This window comes from Pleurodeles waltl, chromosome 12 (genome assembly GCF_031143425.1).
Source record: "Pleurodeles waltl isolate 20211129_DDA chromosome 12, aPleWal1.hap1.20221129, whole genome shotgun sequence".
Taxonomy (NCBI): Eukaryota; Metazoa; Chordata; class Amphibia; order Caudata; family Salamandridae; genus Pleurodeles; species Pleurodeles waltl.
This window is the reverse complement of record NC_090451.1, coordinates 82031644-82051343: the sequence shown is the minus strand read 5'-3', so window position 1 is coordinate 82051343 and position 19700 is coordinate 82031644. Positions and strand designations below refer to the sequence as shown.

General features: G+C 45.3%; 1 protein-coding gene across 2 annotated transcripts in view; it reads right to left on the bottom strand.

The window, feature by feature from the left end:
* Positions 1–11751: 11751 nt before the first annotated feature.
* SF3A2 (splicing factor 3a subunit 2) overlaps positions 11752–19700 on the bottom strand; it is a 31876-nt gene continuing 23927 nt past the window's right edge. For both annotated transcript variants that reach the window (XM_069216295.1, XM_069216294.1), the window contains exons 4-9: positions 18895–18941; positions 18237–18346; positions 17351–17400; positions 16057–16197; positions 13775–13843; positions 11752–12413 (exon numbers count right to left, since the gene is read on the bottom strand). In XM_069216295.1, the coding sequence (XP_069072396.1) occupies positions 11892–12413; positions 13775–13843; positions 16057–16197; positions 17351–17400; positions 18237–18346; positions 18895–18941 (939 nt within the window). In that variant the 3' untranslated portion in view covers positions 11752–11891. The remainder of the gene's footprint in view (positions 12414–13774; positions 13844–16056; positions 16198–17350; positions 17401–18236; positions 18347–18894; positions 18942–19700) is intronic.

The following is a 19700-nucleotide window of genomic DNA, read 5'->3' as shown; positions in this document are numbered from 1 at the left end:
CGTTTTTGCCCATCTAATGCCACATTTGCGTAAACAAATTACACTATTGTCGTTGGAATGGCGCTAGGCCCTCTTAAAGCTGCACCTTCCTCCAGGCCAGTGGCCATTCAGGCAAACAGTCCTCCCTGGTGTACCTGCCACCAGTCCACTACTGAGCTGCAGTGCATAGCTGCCAAGTTTCCCAGCTCCATGTATGATGCGGTGCTCCAGTCCAGAATTGGACCTGTGAATTCTGGGACTTGTAGTCCTGTTTCATAATGGAATAAACAAGACTACAAGTCAATGAACTGAAATAAAAAAAACCTGGCCTGGAGCAGCTAGCCTCGAACGGACCTGTGAAACTTGGCAGGGTTGGCAGTGCCTAGTCAGAGGTATAAGGCACTATGAAAATGCAATTACAGTCCACCACAATACTATAAAAGTTCCAGAAAGCCAAAGTAAAAACAGAGGTGGACATGCTAATAGTCCCTGAAAGGGGCGTCACGAGGCTCTGACCGGGATACAGGAATTATGCGGTGGGAGAGAGCCAAATTATGCAGCTGGGCTGAGTAAATTATGTGGCAAGAAAAGGCAAATTATGTGGTGCATTTTGGAATAACATTACTTTATTGTTTTGTCATTTTTTAAATTTGGTAATGCTGTCTGGGCATTGGTTTCACCAGTTTACCACCTAAATATTATAATAAGCAACGGAAAGGTGACCAATCCAGCTTTGCAAAGGGCCTTCCACTTCATTGACAAATGAGCAGATGCACAAGTAGCCAGCAGAAGATTTCAGTGAAGGAAAGAGCGTTTTTTATTAAGTAAAACAATCTTAAGCCAGAGAGCAGATCGCGCCTGCAAAAGGATTAAACAAGACAAAACACGTGCAGTCCATTAAAAAAAGGACTGAGCTAACATTTACTCTGTAGTGCTCAAATGGATTTATTAGGTTTCACCTTCGCAGCGCTTATTACCAGAACTTCAGCTAGTTTCTAAGTGCATCGAATTTCACCAAGAGGCGGTAGATCTGCGAGGCAAAATGGTGTGTCAAAAATCACACAATACGATCAACCGGGGCGATCCACATGTGCCAATTTAGACATAAGATCGCGAGCCCTTTGCACATATAATAAGTATTATTGTAGGGCGGATCGCCGATGCTGCACATCTGACTAATATGAATGTTTAAGCAGAAGAATCCATGTTTAGTGGTATAATGGTATAGCGCTTGTGGCAGCGTACTGCAGTTCATGGCGCTCTAAATGACAAATCAGTCTTAAACCAGCTATATTGGCTGTCTTGTGATGGCCCTTTCTAGGATAGGACTGTGGCAACATTGCAATGGAAAAGTTACCAAGGTATATATTTCTACTGGATCAACTGAGGTAATGATTATTTAAAAAAAAAAAAAAAAAACGCACACACAAAAGGCCCTACAAAAAGAGCCATGTTAGAAACCAGTTCATAGATGCAACTGACGTTTCCACCATGGACCTTTGATTGAATGCACAGGGAGTTAAAATCTCTTCCCCCGCACATTCAATACGCAGTTTATGTTCAGTTCTAAAATCCTACTGAAACCTTAGTCCATTCTGCGTTTAAACAAACCTTCGAGTTTCACCTAAAATGAATGCATTTTGAAAAATTAAAGCTTGGATAACACACAATTGTTTCCTTCAATTCTCTTCCTAATGACTGGGTCTCAGGAAGTCAATTTTCCCTTCTGCACAATCATATATCCGCCCTGCACGGGAAGGCCCAGGTTATCAGGATGTCCTCATAAAATACATTAACCTTCAGTGAATCTAAATGAAGCCCATTCACTAGGTCAGAGGTCACCTTAAACCTCTGGCACTGATCATGCCCTCCGGGACCCACACAGGACACAGCTGGAGTGGCAAGCTCACCTGCCCAGTGTGTTCAATTTACTGCCATTTACCAGTTCATCTCGATCCTAACTAAAGGCCTCGAGCTAGTAGCTAATGCCATCTTTTAAATTCATAACATTTATCCTAATTACAACCATCCACAATTTTACCCACAGATAGGTAGAATTGGTTAATGTTAGATATCTGTTTTAACAAATTTACGCACATTAGCCAGATAGTATGCTGACCAGCCCCTACCTTCCTCCAGATGTAGCACGATCAGGCTGTGGTCTTTGGGCTCTGCCAGGTGTGCCGCCAGGTGTGTCAGCAGTGGAAGGGGCGCCGGGAGCCCGCCATGTGCACACAGTCCAAAAAGACCTAGGCCATCTTCTCCCCAACGGGTCCCCCTCAGGTCCTCAATAAAGGCGCTCTCATAGCCACTGAGCACCCCGGACACTTCCAGAAGCCTCCCAACCCCAGCATCCTTCGACCTCAGTTTAACTGTACAGACTGACCCTGCCACCCCGCTTGAACTCTTGTCCTGTCCATCAGTGGCCGCCCATGGTCTCGGTGAGTCCTTGCTACCCTGTGGGATCCATATGTGCTGACTCGGTCTGAAGGATTCGTCCAGTACGGCAATTGCAGAATGTTGGCCATTGGTTGAGCGACCAAGTCCTCGAACGACTCTGCTCTTCACGAAGACCTTGCTTGGTGCCTCAGCTGGCAAGGACCCATTTTTTGAGGGTGAGTCAAGTCTGTGAGGGACTAGACTGATCACAAAGACCTTATTGGGCGCCCCAGATGCCAAGGGCCTGACTTTTGAGGATAGGTGAAGGCTTTGAGTGACTTGGCCCTTCACAAAGGCCTCACCTGGTGCCTCATCTGGCAAGGGTCGGTCTTTTGAGGGTGGGTCAAGGCTTTGAGTAAACTGGCTCTTCAGGAAGGCCTCATCTGGTGCCTCAGGTGCCAAGGGCCCAGCTTTTGTGGGTGAACCAAGGCTTCCAGTGACTTTGCTCTCCACGTGGAACCTATCGGTTGCCTCAGCTGGCAAGGACTGGTCAAGGATCGGAGTGACCCGTCTCCTTTTTATCCAGTCCAGCGCCTCAGGCATCAGCGACATCCCATCTATGTGGTGCTCGGATACCACAGTGCTAGGTGGCCTGCGTTTCTCGGACTCCTCTTCTTCATGCCCCCCGGTCCTTGGGGGTTCCCGTGCTGCAGGTCCCATTTCCTGGCCATGCCCCCCCTTTCGAGGCCAGGGCCAGGCCCAGGCCGGCAGCAGCAGCAGCCCCACCAGCGGCAGACACCTCATCTTTCAGTGTGCTGAGAGGCCGCCCATGCCTCTTATAGGAGGCAGGGATGCTGCCGGACAGGGCCTGCGCTTGTATTCCTCCCAGCCAGGGAGGAGAGGGCTGGTATCTCTGAAATGCGGATAACCTTGAGCTCCCGGTGCAGGATGCGGCCTTCTGAGAGCCTCTCCCAGGCGCAGAGAGGCCGGGGTGTCCCAGCGGAGGGGGGCATCACCACAACGAGGCCTTGTGCTCTATTTTCAGCCTTTAGAGCTCGGTGCCCACAATGGTATCTTCCTCGAAGGGGGGAGTGTCTGCCGTGGGAACCCTCAGGTGCTTTCTAAGGATGTAGTGTGCAGCTTACATGTGGCTCCGTGCTGAGACACGGACAAGAATTACCACTACTGTGGATACCTCCACATTCTGTAGGCTGAGTACACTAATCAAAAATCACGCTGAACAGGTAAAACTTAAACTAGAAGACTAAACCTAGTGCTGAGGTGATACACCACCCGAATACATGGGTCTTGTGATAAATAGTTGGGTACAGGTGCTTTCAGTCGGGTATGATGGTATTTGTAGGATTTCACCAGATTTTTTGTTTTTCCACAAACAGACAAAAACGCACACACACACTTCCTCTCATTATTTGGAGAGACTTAAAAAAAAAAAAAAGTGTTGCTTATTTCACAAAATAATGTGCTTTCTCTCATTTAGTAAACCTACCAGTCTGCATCCCTCTCCCTTTAAGCGGCCCCTTAAGCCGCTCTCGTGGGCACTGCCTGTCGGATAATGTATTTTGATATTATGTGCCAGCGTGATTTTGGGAAATCTGAAGCTTCCCCCCCTACCCCCCCCAGCCCCTCTGCACCCCCACCTTACTGACCAAGCTACACCCCTACCCGAGGCTCAGCCGACGCACTGATATGAGCACAACCAAATCAGAACCCTAAACTTACCCCTTACCCCAAGCATCACACAGCCTCTTACCTCAAACGGGAAATGACATCCGAAAGCGCACAATATCCCTTGGTTTAACCACCATTAGACACAACTGTGAGTCTGGAATATCGACTAGGTAATATTGTTATACCTTAATATTGCAGACCGCGTATCGAAGACAAAAAACATATCGACATATAAGCATGTATGATTTTCTATACCCGACATCACTTATAGGTATTGTGACAATATCTATATGCCTTCAAGATGTGGTGTTTAGAAGAGTAAATCTATACTTCACTATAAGCACTTACCTTTTGATATTTTGGTGACAATTTTAAGGTTCGCTATGCTCTCTATTCAGTATCCCACAATACAGGCCCCTTCATTCATTTGACCGGGTGGTTTTCTCAGTGGTGACAATTTCGATGCATATTCATCGGTGTAATAGTACATTTATATCGTTGTATTCTGTGTGGTGGTTAGGGCACGCTTCCCATTGACACTTCCTGGGTAGTGGATTCTCAGTAACGGGGGTTCTCCTCTTTACCATCTAACACCTCATCAGTGTCTGTCCCGTACATTTCTACGATCAGTATGGTCTCAGAGCTTTTGAGATCTAGGCGCTCTTTTTGTACTGTTCCAGGCTTTCTCAATGAGCAGAGTTGTGGTGTGTTGTCATTGTGTTTTGTTGGTGAAGCTTATATCAGACGGGCTGGTGTAATATTTAATGATAGCCTACTATGTTATGGGTAAGTGTGCCACGGGACTTTGCCATGACATTTGCACAATCACGTTGACGGCCCCTGCATTGCAGGGTGACTGACGGTCAGGAAGAGGGAAGTTCTGGGGTGATGGTTGGGTTACACCAAGGTGAGTGTAGGGGAAACAAAGCATATGCATCTAGTCGCTGAACTGCACACTGTGAAACCAGACAAAACTGGGATTAGTCCCGGCTTCCCCCATTTTACCAAATTGTGTGCTCCCAGGCAATTGTTTTTTTCACTTTCTTGCCTTTTTCTCAGTCTCTCAAAATAGAGGACTTGAAATGCAGGACTTTGGGATATGCGTTATAAAAGCTCCTCCTGGATTTGAATTAATAAACTAGACTGTTGTTCATGTAAAATAGGAACACAGGCCACCCAAGTACCGCCCGTAACAAGGGACTTGTCTCTTAGTTCACTACTGGCATTGTTGACAGGGCGAGGGGAGAAGGAATGTTTCGGAATTCAGGTTTGAAAACTATCACTTTAAAAAAATACTTCTCAATGCATTGATATAAAATTTTATGTATGTAGGTGAAACAGTTCTGCATGTTAATGAAATACACTTTTTGAATTTTGCAGACACTTCATCATATTTGTACACTTTTGCCGCAAGATAGCTAGAAAAATGAAGTTGTTTCAAAAGTTAAGGTTGCAGGACAAACCACAGTCTTCCTTTCTTTAACTTCAATTAGAATTTAAATAAAGGCTTGCCTATTGGTTCAGCATCTTCTCAATGTTAGTGCGGAGTTGAGTAAAGATCTGCCCTGTGCTGCTGTGACGGCCCACAGGCCGATCCTTGAGTATCACTGTAGAACATCTTGTGACTTTGTGAGCTTTCCATCCCTAGGTCATGATTCGGCTGAGGAGTCAGTCTGTTCTATGGATGAAGCCATCACAGATTGATCTTGGCAGGTAATGCCTGCACTCCTTTGAGTATTGGCACTTAGGCAAAGCACTGAAAAGCTAGGTCAGGTCTAAAAGAAGCCCATGGGATTCCTGGTACAAAAAGCCCTTTGTAAACATAGCTTGGCAACTGCTAGTGGCATTAAGGAGACCATCTCCATACCTGGTTATTCAAGTGGATCCAAAGTCTTGGTCCACCAGAGTAACTCTTCGACAAGGAAGTGATTGTCACTCAAAAATGTTCCCTCAGTACCTGGTACTTTGTTTTTTTCATACACATATCAATATCTTCAACACCAGAAAGAGAAGACCGGTATCAAAAAGGTAAAAGCCATTCAGTGGGTAGGAAGATGATTAGCTTGGATCAAATCCAACTCCGTGATAGATAGAATTTTCATCAGGAACGCGGATACTTTCTTAATAAAATACCAAACTGAGGTATCCATCACTTAAATACCAGAAGAATCAGTGTCACCTCAAGAGTGGTTGTTCCCAAGTTCAACATGTTGCAGTGTAAACATTTTAGGGATTCAGTTTGTTCCCAACAGAGCTCAGACTATCGTCTTAGTTACAGTGGCTGGGAAGCAAACGTGGATCGGTCAAGCGGGCGGTCTCAAGCTTTATCTCATTCATGCAATTCAACTAGTACTAGCAACACCTTCTGCTCACACAGGAGGACCCAAGATCACGATGTAGGTGAGGAGGGCAGCACTGCTCCTCCACACACTCTCTGCTCATTATCACGGAGATCTCAGTTAATCAACTGAGACACAAACCAACCAACTCAAATTCTGGGCTGATTCGAACTCTCAATGTTTGGTGGTTAAATTCAGGGTTGGTGCAAGTCTTAAATCAGACTAAAGTTTGCTAGAAAAATACAAAAATGTTACATTAATTGCTGTGAAGTCAAATTTAGGGTTTGGAGTATTTTGAATTTTTTTATAGAAATAATATAGTTTATTTTACATACCCAGTCAATGAAAAAAAGGGAGAATTATGATCAGGGACCTGGAGGTCAACGTGTGTTTAAAACAAAAATCAGTTTAAGAAACACTGTGCTTATGGGAAAACAGCTTTATTATTTAAAAAAAAAAGTCCACTGCGACGCAACCACTATTTCCACCAATCCAGTCTGATGCATGATATGTGCAGGCATGAGAAAAGATTTCAGTTGTAATCAGCATACAAAGTCAGGCCCTATGATCAATACCCCTGCCATAAATGTGAGTGGGTATGGGCTTTACAGGCATGGTCAGTATACTGTGGGTTTACGGCCTGGCCTTCACCCAAGATCAACTCTTTGGGACACAGTGTTCTAGACACATAAGTTAGGATGGCGTTAAGCATTTTCACAAATGCGCTGAATCAAATGTTTTGATGAGTAGTGCGCTGGAGTTGCAGCAGGTTTGTGGTGGAGTACTGATATTTTGTGGGTTTTTTCATGATCAGTCTTAGCTCTGTCCCTAAACATAGCCGCAGAACATAACGCATGTGTAGGAAGTTGGCTCTGTATGTGCTATTTCAAAGTAAGGAATAGCATGCACAGAGTCCAAGGGTTCCCCTTAGAGGTAAGATAGTGGCAAAAAGAGATAATACTAATACTCTATTTTGTGGTAGTGTGGTCGAGCAGTAGGCTTATCAAAGGAGTAGTGTTAAGCATTTGTTGTACATACACACAGGCAATAAATGAGGAACACACACTCAGAGACAAATCCAGCCAATAGGTTTTGTTATAGAAAAATATCTTTTCTTAGTTTATTTTAAGAACCACAGGTTCAAATTCTACATGTAATATCTCATTTGAAAGGTATTGCAGGTAAGTACTTTAGAAACTTTGAATCATTACATTAGCATGTATACTTTTTACATAAAACACAATAAGCTGTTTTAAAAGTGGACACAGTGCAATTTTCACAGTTCCTGGGGGAGGTAAGTTTTTGTTAGTTTTGTCAGGTAAGTAGATCACTTACAGGTTTCAGTTTTTGGTCCAAGGTAGCACACCGTTGGGGGTTCAGAGCAACCCCAAAGTTATCACACCAGCAGCTCAGGGCCGGTCAGGTGCAAAGGTCAAAGAGGTGCCCAAAACACATAGGCTTCAATGGAGAGAAGGGGGTGCCCCGGTTCCAGTCTGCCAGCAGGTAAGTACCCACGTCTTCGGAGGGCAGACCAGCGGGGCTTTGTAGGGCACCGGGGGGGACACAAGTCAGCACAGAAAGTACACCCTCAGCAGCGCAGGGGCGGCCGGGTGCAGTGTGCAAACACGCGTCGGGTTTTCAATGGAAGTCAATGAGAGATCAAGGGATCTCTTCAGCGTCGCAGGCAGGCAAGGGGGGGGGGGGGGGCTCCTCGGGGTAGCCACCACCTGGGCAAGGGAGAGGGCCTCCTGGGGGTCACTCCTGCACAGAAGTTCCGTTTCTTTAGGTGCTGGGGGCTGCGGGTGCAGGGTCTTTTCCAGCCGTCGGGAAAGGGAGTTCAGGCAGTCACGGTCAGGGGGAGCCTCGGGATTCCCTCTGCAGGCGTCGCTGTGGGGGCTCAGGGGGGACAACTTTGGTTACTCACGGACTCGGAGTCGCCGGAGGGTCCTCCCTGAAGTGTTGGTTCTCCACCAGTCGAGTCGGGGTCGCCGGGTGCAGTGTTGCAAGTCTCACGCTTCTTGCGGGGAGTTGCAGGGGTCTTTAAATCTGCTCCTTCGAAACAAAGTTGCAGTTCTTTTGGAGCAGTGCCGCTGTCCTCAGGAGTTTCTTGGTCTCTTGGAAGTAGGGCAGTCCTCTGAGGATTCAGAGGTCGCTGGTCCTGGAGAAAGCGTCGCTGGAGCAGGGTTCTTTAGAAGGCAGGAGACAGGCCGGTAGGACTGGGGCCAAAGCAGTTGGTGTCTTCTTTCTTCTTCTGCAGGGGTTTTCAGCTCAGCAGTCTTCTTCTTCGGTAAGTTGCAGGAATCTAAAATCTTAGGTTCAGGGAAGCCCTTAAATACTAAATTTAAGGGCGTGTTTAGGTCTGGGGGGTTAGTAGCCAATGGCTACTAGCCCTGAGGGTGGGTACACCCTCTTTGTGCCCCCTCCCAAGGGGAGGGGGTCACATCCCTAATCCTATTGGGGGAATCCTCCATCTGCAAGATGGAGGATTTCTAAAAGTTAGAGTCACTTCAGCTCAGGACACCTTAGGGGCTGTCCTGACTGGCCAGTGACTCCTCCTTGTTGTTTTCTTTGTTTCCTCCAGCCTTGCCGCCAAAAGTGGGGGCCGTGGCCGGAGGGGGCGGGCAACTCCACTAAGCTGGAGTGTCCTGCGGTGCTGTGACAAAGGGGTGAGCCTTTGAGGCTCACCGCCAGGTGTTACAGCTCCTGCCTGGGGGAGGTGTTAGCATCTCCACCCAGTGCAGGCTTTGTTACTGGCCTCAGAGTGACAAAGGCACTCTCCCCATGGGGCCAGCAACATGTCTCTAGTGTGGCAGGCTGCTGGAACCAGTCAGCCTACACAGATAGTCGGTTAAGTTTCAGGGGGCACCTCTAAGGTGCCCTCTGTGGTGTATTTTACAATAAAATGTACACTGGCATCAGTGTGCATTTATTGTGCTGAGAAGTTTGATACCAAACTTCCCAGTTTTCAGTGTAGCCATTATGGTGCTGTGGAGTTCGTGTAAAACAGACTCCCAGACCATATACTCTTATGGCTACCCTGCACTTACAATGTCTAAGGTATTGCTTAGACACTGTAGGGGCACAGTGCTCATGCACTGGTGCCCTCACCTATGGTATAGTGCACCCTGCCTTAGGGCTGTAAGGCCTACTAGAGGGGTGACTCATCTATACCTGCATAGGCAGTGAGAGGCTGGCATGGCACCCTGAGGGAAGTGCCATGTCGACTTGCTCGTTTTGTTCTCACCAGCACACACAAGCTGGCAAGCAGTGTGTCTGTGCTGAGTGAGGGGTCTCCAGGGTGGCATAAGACATGCTGCAGCCCTTAGAGACCTTCCCTGGCATCAGGGCCCTTGGTACCAGAGGTACCAGTTACAAGGGACTTATCTGGATGCCAGGGTGTGCCAATTGTGGAATCAAAAGTACAGGTTAGGGAAAGAACACTGGTGCTGGGGCCTGGTTAGCAGGCCTCAGCACACTTCCAATTCAAAACATAGCATCAGCAAAGGCAAAAAGTCAGGGGGTAACCATGCCAAGGAGGCATTTCCTTACAGCATGTTACCTTTCGCTCTTCATAGTGGAGATAGGACTTGGCCTTCTGCAACACCCCAAGGTAGTTCATGTACCACCTAAATCAGCTGCAAGCCTTTCATTAAGGACCTTCACTACACAGTAATCCACAAAATCCATTAATCACAGCCTAAGGTGAGGGCTTTGTTGTCAAGATGTGGCTTCTATCGCTCGTTATGAACAAAAAACAATTGGAGGGGCTCCGGAGAGCAAACAGGTCAAAGGACCACTTGTCTTGAGACGTTCACAATGAAGAGCGATACACATTTAGATTATTCTGAATGCGTTATCAATTACTAATCTAGTAACACCTTCCAAGAAAATATTTATAAAACAATAATAGAAATGCATTCATACGCAACATAAATATGCTCTAGCCAGAGAATCTGTTCAATTCTGTATTATGGAAATCATAAATTTACCACACTGTCAAGCTAATTTCATGAGGCAAATTTCATAAGGAAATCATATTCTAAACCACTTAATTTTGATGCAACATCAAACGTCTACCTAATCTACCATATACAATACCACAGATAAGGAAAGGTTTTGAGATTATCATATTTTGTTAGCTATGACAGCAAGTTCAAGCCAACTCCTTACTGCCCTAAACTCTAGTCTGCATGAATAAATCATGGACCTCGGTCTTTGGTTTAAAAGAGTTCATCTACACCAAGACTTCGAACATCACCAAATAATCCAGGACAAAGAGATTTCTTTTATCACAAGAACAAACCCATTTTCACAACAATACAACTACAATGTGTTTTGTTGAAATACTAGCAGTGTACAGGACTCTTCATTTCATCCGCAAAATGTACATGTGCCCAAAATCAATAATCGGCACCATAAAGAATAGTTTGCACTACACAGTTTCTCATGACGAAGCTTCAAATATCTGGTAATCTACCTCTGACCTAAGATTGGTATTATTTTTCTATCTCTCAAACTAGCTGCCTCTCTGGGATGTACACTGCTTTTACGCAGTTCATCATTTGAACACTAATAAAGACTCATTTTTCCCTTTACACCATGGTATGTCCGCAATAAAGTGAACAGTTCCAAGATTTTGGCTTAGAAATAATATATACTGACTTACCTTCTTGAAAGTGCTTTGATAATACTGAGTTGATGTATGAACCAGCTTCATCATTCACTTTCACCAAGTTAACTTAATAGGTGCAAACTCATTAAAGATACTGCCTTATCGACGATCAATGCAAAGTTTAAAAAGAATAGAAAGCTAAGCTAGAGCACATCAACAATGTTCATTATGGTCTTAGCAAAACATGTTTTTTTTTAATGTATTTATTACAGACTCCTATTTGTCCCTTTTATATCACTTGAACGTGCTGTCAGTATAAGCAGTGCGAAGAGTTGAGTTCTACTGACGAAGGCAAGCACCACATTCAATTGTTTTCACTCACTACTTTAGAGAAGTGAACTTAAATTTAGGCAAGCTGTAACAGTTTAATTTTCAAATCCTTCCTTAGCCAAATGTAGCCCTAAGGCTTGAACAATACATATAAGTAGTTTAACTTACCCGCACTCTTTTGTTCTTTGACCGTCCGTGCTGGATGTACATAAATGATCACACCAGACTATTGGCATGGAGCTTCCTAGTTTTCCCAACAAACATTTTATAAAAATATACTTTATCTGCTTTGACATCCGATAGGTTTTACAATTCAAAATGTGAAATAAAATACATATATTCCAATCACATATAAAGAGTAAGCCAGAAGTCCAAATTACTGGATCCATTCACAAACAAAGGCAGGAAAAACAAAGATTGCCAATTTTTTTCATATTTTTTAATGAGCTGGCATAATTCAACATTTAAGTCGTATACAAAAGGAAGAGAATTTCTCAAGAAAATACAGCTAAAACAATAAAGTGAAAGGTCCATATTTCCACAGGCTTTGATGAAATATCTTTTTAACTGCCGGGGGGTTTGGGAGGAGCACTTCCGGAGCTTTCGCTGGGGAGGGGTGGCATTACCCCTGGTGGATGTACTACGGGGGCAGGAGGAAGGACAGTAGTTGTCGAAGGGGGTACCCCTGATGGAGGAGGGGGGGCGCCAGAAGATGTAGGTGCTGCAGTAGATGCAGGAGGTGCAGCAGCAGGAGGTGGCGGTGCCGTAGCGGGGGGAGGAGGTGCCACTGGAGGAGGAGGTGGCAACGATGGTAAAGCCGGAGGAGGCGGCAAACTCGGGGGAGGAGGTAAAACTGTTGGTGGGGGGAGTACTGGAGGTGGCGCTGGAGGAGCGGGCATGGGAGGCATGGGTGGTAAGGACAAACCTCCAGGAGGAGGTGGTGGCAGTGTTTCCATAGCAGGCGGGCGAGCTGGAACTCCGTTCATGAGAGCGGGCGGTGCAGGCCTCTTCACCCCTACAGTTACCGATGGAATGGGCTGGACCACCACAGGCTTTTCCATCTTGAAGTGGAACTGAAGAAAAAACTAAGAGAGGGAATAGAGGAGAGAGACTGTTGCAACAGTGGTGGCTAGCGACAATACAAGCAATGCGCGCAAGGATGCAGGGTATTTGTTTGATGCATAACTGTGAATATCCAAGGCCTTCGGCAAAGCTCAAATTAGCATTTTAGAGGTACACTTCAAGGAATTAAAACTGCCTGTTCGCTTCACCCCCAAAAACAAACTTAAGTAACAGTCTGAGGCTCTAAGATCTCCTCCTTAAGTCTGCTGCCCTGGGAAGCTGAACGTCCAGTCCAACACACCCATCGAACCCAGCCAAGGACAAGCACAATTTTGCTGATCCCTTGGTCTGGTCCATACACGATGTTTCCAATGCCAATCAGGCGCAATGCAAGATGATCTGACATGCATAGCAAGCTAGAACTGCTCTGCTGCAGACCAGTCACACATACTCTGAACAGCACACTTGGTGGCAAAAAACCCAAGGGAAATGCATTCTAAATCAATCAGCAAGCTTCTTATCTTGAAAAGAAGAAGGAGAAATTCTGAATAGTGCATGATTCTATCAAAGCATACGACATATAGACAAACTAGATATGGCTGAGTTTAACAAGGAGGTACCGTATGCTAGAAGCTGCATTCACAGCTTTAAAAATCATTTTTCTTTTCAACCACTAAAGTGGCTGTATGTGGTCACTTTCGGCGTGCTTAGCACTATGTTATCCTGCTTCCAAAAAGCAAGCATAAGCTGAAAAGATATGTCCCCAACCCTGACCATATCCAAATCCCTCCCTGCCAAGGGTCAAAAGTCAAAGTATTTTAGATAATAATGCAGTCCATTAGCCTAGTAGGGCCATTGGTTTTGGTGAAAGGATAGTTGCCCAGATATTTAATAAAGTAACCCCCAACTTCAGGTCAGAACAGAAATCCACGTTGAATAACAGTGCAGCTATAAAGAGGTCAACGTGCCTAAGAATATTTAACAATTACTTTACTTTTTACACAAAAAACATTTACCATTTGCTTTTTGTTTTATTCAAAATGCTTCTTTTGTGTGGTCGTATGTAATTTTTAAATGATGGGGTACTGTGAAAAGGGGCGCCTCATCATAGCACCTGAACGAGTTGATGGTAAAATCGTAGGTGCTAGAATGAATGAACAGGTAAGGACAGATTTCCTTAGACAATGGACACTCGGTCAAAGGGAATATACTATAGCAAAGCAATGGAAACTTGCTGGTACTAGGACAAACAGACTGTTTTCAAATTAGAATACACGCTACACCGCAACAGAAACTGCGACTTAACAGACCATTTGAGCAATGGGCTTGCAATGATTGACACATCAAATATTAAAATGCAGATGATTTATTGCTTGCCACAGACCTGTTTGGTTTCACGGTTCCAGTGAGTCCAGAATTTCATTTCTGCTTTGTCAATTTCTCGACTTGGCACCTGCGAAACACAGTATGATTTATAAACCTTTAAGTCATTGTACCACATCAGGCCTGTTAATCACATTACAGCTGGCTTTCATTTTGATAGGCTCTTTCATACTGATATACTAACAGGTCAGGTGTGTGCTTTTCTGAAAAGATTCCAAATGCAGGCGCTTAAGATCATTCGCACCATGTGATGCTGCTAAATTAGAGGTCTCCAACCTTTTCTGTAATAAGAGCCACTTATGTTCAATGAAAATCATCCAGAACTAATATTTAGGGCCTTAGGTCGCGGTCAGACCGCCGGCAAAGCATCAGTCTGACCGTGACATTATGACCGCAGCGAAAGCGCCACGGTTAGACTGCTGGCACTGCTACTTTTCAGCCACCAGATGGTCTGGCGGTGCTGGCGGTCCCAATCCGCCAGGGCAGCATTGCAAGCAGCGTTGCCCTGGTGATTACGACCCCTCTCTCCATCAGCGTTTACAAGGGGGTTTCACTGCCATGAAAATGCTGCCAGAGATGGGGTGATGGGGGCTCCAGGGGTGAGTGCACTTAGCACTTAGCATGGGCAGTGTGGGGGCCACCTGGCCAGCCCTGTCGCACAAATCACTGTCTGCTTTGCACCCTACACAAAACAGCATTGTTGCAGCCATATTACGACCGTCCCAGCGGGAAACACATAATAGGGCCATCGGGAAGGAGACCACACTGGTGGTCTCCTGACCTGTGTGAGTTTGGCAGGTGGCCTTTTACGCCCCTGCCAAACTCTTAATGAGGGCCTTAGTGCTGTATACTGATGACAGCTGACAAGATTACATTAGTGGCCACCCTAAAGCAAGACTGTATGCAGTGATTACGTCGGTCATCAGACAGGATTTCCAGTAGTAATGAAAAAAATAAAATAAACAAATAAAAAAAAGCTTTATCATCTATTTGGTGTGCTTACACATAGGTACGTCAAAACTGCCCTAGTTGCAATGCCCCAAGGACCACGATTATAAGAGTGATAATCCTCCTCCGCGCCACATGATTTATCACCCAGATATCAGCTTTAAGTATATTTTGAACATTCAAACATTTTTCTACAATCATAATCTCATGAGTTCTGAAAATACAATTTTCACCTGAAATTAAAAAAAATCAATTTTGGGAAACATATGTTAATTCGACTAAGCAAAAGCCTCTCATTTAGAGGCCTGGGCTGAACATAGGAGAGCTACTAGTAGCTCACAAGGTACTCGTTGGAGAAGCCCGAGCTAAATCCTTTCCTAGATCACATTTTTCTAAAATCAATCTCAGGGGTTCTGAAAATACACACATTTTCACCTCAAATAAACATTTTTCAATTTTGGGAAACATATGTTAATTCGACCAAGCAAAAGCCTCTAATTTGGAGGCCTGGGCTACACAGAGGAGAGCTACTAGTAGCTCATGAGGTACTTGTTGGAGAAGCCTGAGCTAAATCCTTTCCTAAATCAAAGAGAACCATTATTGACCCCATGTCACTCAGACAGCTGCATTAGCAGCAACAGCAGATAAGGCACAGAGTGAGACAGAGTGGGCAGACACACCACTGGAGAATGCACACAGGCCCCTTCAAGGACAAACTTCAATGGAGCTTGCACATGGTTGAGTCCTCGAAGAGCAGTGGTCTCCAAACGCCCCTCACCCCCACTCCCGTTCAAAAATAAAAATCACTGGGCCCCCCCTCAGAATTTTTCACAATTATTTTATAAAGATGGCAACGTTTAAATATGTCTAGACCTATTTAAAACATTCCAGTTATGTACTGTTACCTTTTTAAAAATGCAAAAACATGTTTCTGCTTAAAACAAAGGCCTTTTATCTGTATAATGCTTCTTTTGGCCAGAGTCTGCCCCCTCTCCGGGATCACTAGAGGCCCCCCTGTTTGAAGACCTCTGTCTTAGAGGCAGTGCCCTCTGACGAGTGTAAGTAGCAGACCCCTTAAGACACACATAGATTCTATCCACTAGGAGGCATACATTGAGAGACTCTAGTCGCTTGAAGATTACCAGTGGCAGCAAATCATATCGAAGATGCAATAAACCTCCATGATGTACTGAGGGTCAGGGGTCACCCACAACACTTCTCACGTTCCACAACTGAAAACATCAGCTCAGACACAGCCGCCAGCAGACTAGGAATAAAAAGCACAGAGTATGATGCATGCTTCCAACAGGAGCCGGCCCTGTGCTTTGACTGTACCTTGAATGCAATTGTTTCATACGGTTCCGCTGCCATCAGGAGGTACTGCCAGCGCCTGTCTGGAGGCTCAATTCTTTGCTCGTATGCAGACATAAACCGATGCCGCGGGATGATACTATCTGATATTTCTGGATAGTCAATCTGAAGTAATATTCAAAAATACATATATCATCATTCACCAATGCTTCAGGATGAACCTGTGCGTTAATCCAGACTAATCAAAATGAAGGCAACATGAACAAGCTCTACGGATAAAACTCCATTCCGTGTGTGTATGCGGCGTGGGGTGGCTCTGAAATGGTGCGCATCTGTAACCGTACCGTCCTCGGTGGCCTAGCTGTTACTTTGGATGTTCAACAATGATTCAGGCGGCCTCCTTCCCTCTGGTGTGCTGCCTACATTTTGAGATCAACCTCCCTCACCTTGTGGAATGTTCTCCTCAAGTGTCTTGGTCCTCCTCGTAACCATGGTGAGAAGTGCAGGTAAAAGTTAAAAAGGAGTCGAAGGTGTTTTGGCTTTTTATCATTAGGTCACCTAGCGTATGAGACAACAACCTCCTGAGAGCCACTGAGTATTAAAGGAAGCCGAGCCAGGCAACATCCAGAGATCCCTCAACTAGGGACGAGTGTGCTTAACACCAGCCCGGGTGCAGCAGAGCTACCACACATGACGCAAGGCTGCTAGACGAGCACACGCTCCCCTGCACCAGCTGCCTGTGGGGATACCTTACAGCTTCAACATGGCGCGAGCATGGATCCACCACGGGCCTGTCTGCCAGAAGCGTCTTCCCGCACAGCAGCAGGGCTTCCGTACGCCTTCGTGGATGGTGCAGAGGTCCAGCAACGCTGCCCTGGTTCAAGATTGTGAACTCAGCTGTGGGATTCACCAGTCTCTATCTTACAATACAGAGTGACTCAATAAGGAAAACAAAACTGGTGTACTGGAGCTGCTGTCATCCATGGGGCCTCTGCTACAGTGATCACTATGTTTAGGAAGCCCTCAAAAGTCAAGAGACAAGGAGAAAACAGATCTTCTTGAGTCCAAACACGGAAGAAGCTTGCAAATCAGTGGCACCACACAGACAATTTTAATTGCTTTTGAAGCGACTGAGTGAAAGACTTGAAACATCCATTGTTCTTACTTATTTGTACTGCGCTCTGCCTTTGATTCATTTGCATTATGTTAGACTATTTTGACACAAACAAATACATCAGAAAGCTACAAGGTAAAGCATCCTAATACGAACATCAATTGTTTGTAAAAATGTTTTAAGGTGGATACAAAAACTAGTTACCTGGAAGAGAAGGCTTTGCTGTCCCTGTTCTGGATCTTTCTGTTTTGTGACTGGAAGGGAGAAATCAAAGTTTATTTGAGGTTTTTCAACAGCTCAATTCACTTGTCCTAAATTATATTAAAATGGTTGTTAAAGCACCCTACGGAACACGTTCCTAAGATGGACAACAAGAACCAGGAATATTTTAAAAATACCCAACCAGCTACCACAGAGTAAGAACTTAAGGGAAATCAAGGAGTTTGTTGAAAATGACAACCTGTTCTCTCTTGAACTGCCACAAAAGGGTGCCAGCAAAAACCGTACTACTGTTTTCTCTCGATTTGCTTCCCAATGTTGTGTTTAAATTGGATGGTGGAATGGGACACAAGCGCCTACCTGCAACCTGCCAATGAATCCACACGCGGCACACAGAGCTCTCAGGCCTCTCTGGAGAAAGAGCAGGTCTCTTTCGTTGAGCTTTCTGAGCCAGCCCCCAAAAGTACAGGGGTATTCAACATGCGGACATAAAGCACATTAGATGGGAGGACCCAGGACTTTTTGGCCTTCCACCTCAGGAGTTAGTTACAAACTGATCTGATAAGTGCTGCACACTCACTTTAAGTCCAGACAGGAAGGAGACAATAATTCATACACCCCAACTTTGAGGGTAGCACCACCACACTAAAAAACACACATTGACAGCAGACTTGAAACCCAGAAGCTACATAAGAGCTGATGACTTTTTTTGCAGATCTCCTATGTGCCTTTTCCTCCCCGAGGTTTCAGCTCTCACCAAATATACAGAGGTGCTGATCAGATCACTAACAGGCGAAAGCAGAAAACCTGCAACACTACAAATACTACCCTCGGTTTGTGTCCATTAACTTTAGGAGACGGGTAATATCACCTTTGTAACCCGGCCTTCCGATTTTAACAAACTTCTTCACTTCCACCTTGACCTTCTCCGGGGCGGGCTGTGCAGGCGCCTCCTTGGCTTCTTTTGCTGCTCTCCGCGCTCTGGAAAGATGAAAGTCTGGTTTACCCTCCGCGTGACAGACATGATCTCCGCAGACACAGGTCGCGCTTACAATTTGCCACCTGTGAGGCTTCAGGTGGAGGTGGACGTGGGCAGGTGTCCAAAATGAATCTCGCAATAAAGGAATCAATATTAATTCAGGAGTTGTTAAACAAGGCAGGGTCTGTGCTCTTAGGAGCATACACCCGATAGGCTCTCAAATGAAAACCACTCCTAAAAGGGATGCATGTAGCACCTACGAGGACCAGAATCCTTGTGAGCACATAGAAGTAAGTGCCACAGAAAGAACAAGACCGGGCACTGCCGAGTGCTTCGGTGTTCACTAGGCTGGGCAGCCTCGGTTAGTGCAGGCTGGATTGGTGTGTACTGAAACACCAGCCTCTGTGCAACAAACATTGGTGATAGTCACCGAAACAAATGTGTGCATGACATCCTACCCAAAAATAAACTAAGAAACATTTTGGATTCATCTGCTCGGTACAGCATATATACTGAATGTGGAAACTGATGTAACATCTAAAAAACTTACAAGTTTGTTTGATGTTTTTTCCCTTGAGTGTGGGCCAGGTAGCTTCCCTGAAAGAAAGCGAAGACAGAATAAAGTAATTATTTCTATTCAGAGAAAGCAGAAAGTATCGTTTAAAAAGCACAGGCTGTCGTTGTTCCAGGAAAGATGAAGGGTCTGTGCACGGTGCCCGCCTGCTGCTTATCATGGGAACACACCACGCAGCAGGGGCAGGCAGGGAAAGGAAACAAAAGACCAGAAACCAAGGGACCCCCTTTATAAAACTGTTGGCATCTACCATAAACAATAAAAGTAAAACAGACATACGACAGCACGGGGGTTTGGAAAAAAACAGCAACAAGGGGACAGGCCGCAGAAGCCAAATGGCTTTATATCTCCGCCAGAGACCGCCATCAAACACTCATGGCCACCTCAGCTGCTCTTTCATTTCCATGGGGGATGAGAGGAGAGCAGCCAAGGCCAGGAAGAACACAACTAAGAGGTATAAAGAGTTGTCGGTGCACGGACACAGCTAGAGACCTGCGCAGACCACTGTAAGCGCTTCACCAAGGTGACTTCACAGGTGAGATGGTAAAGGGCTGCTACGGAGGGGGCGTTTGTGTGGAAAGCGGTCATTTACTTTGGCCTTCTAAGCACCACAATCACACAGAGAAAAAAATGAATTTTCCTTTAAATCCAGAATATAAATCAATGTTCAAAAGATCTGATATTTTTAAGAGCTTCAATACCTCACGAAATTAACTTTCACAAAGTAGTGCAACACTGTTTTTTTTTTTTTTTTAAGAGTTTTAGAAGCTTCAGATTAATTA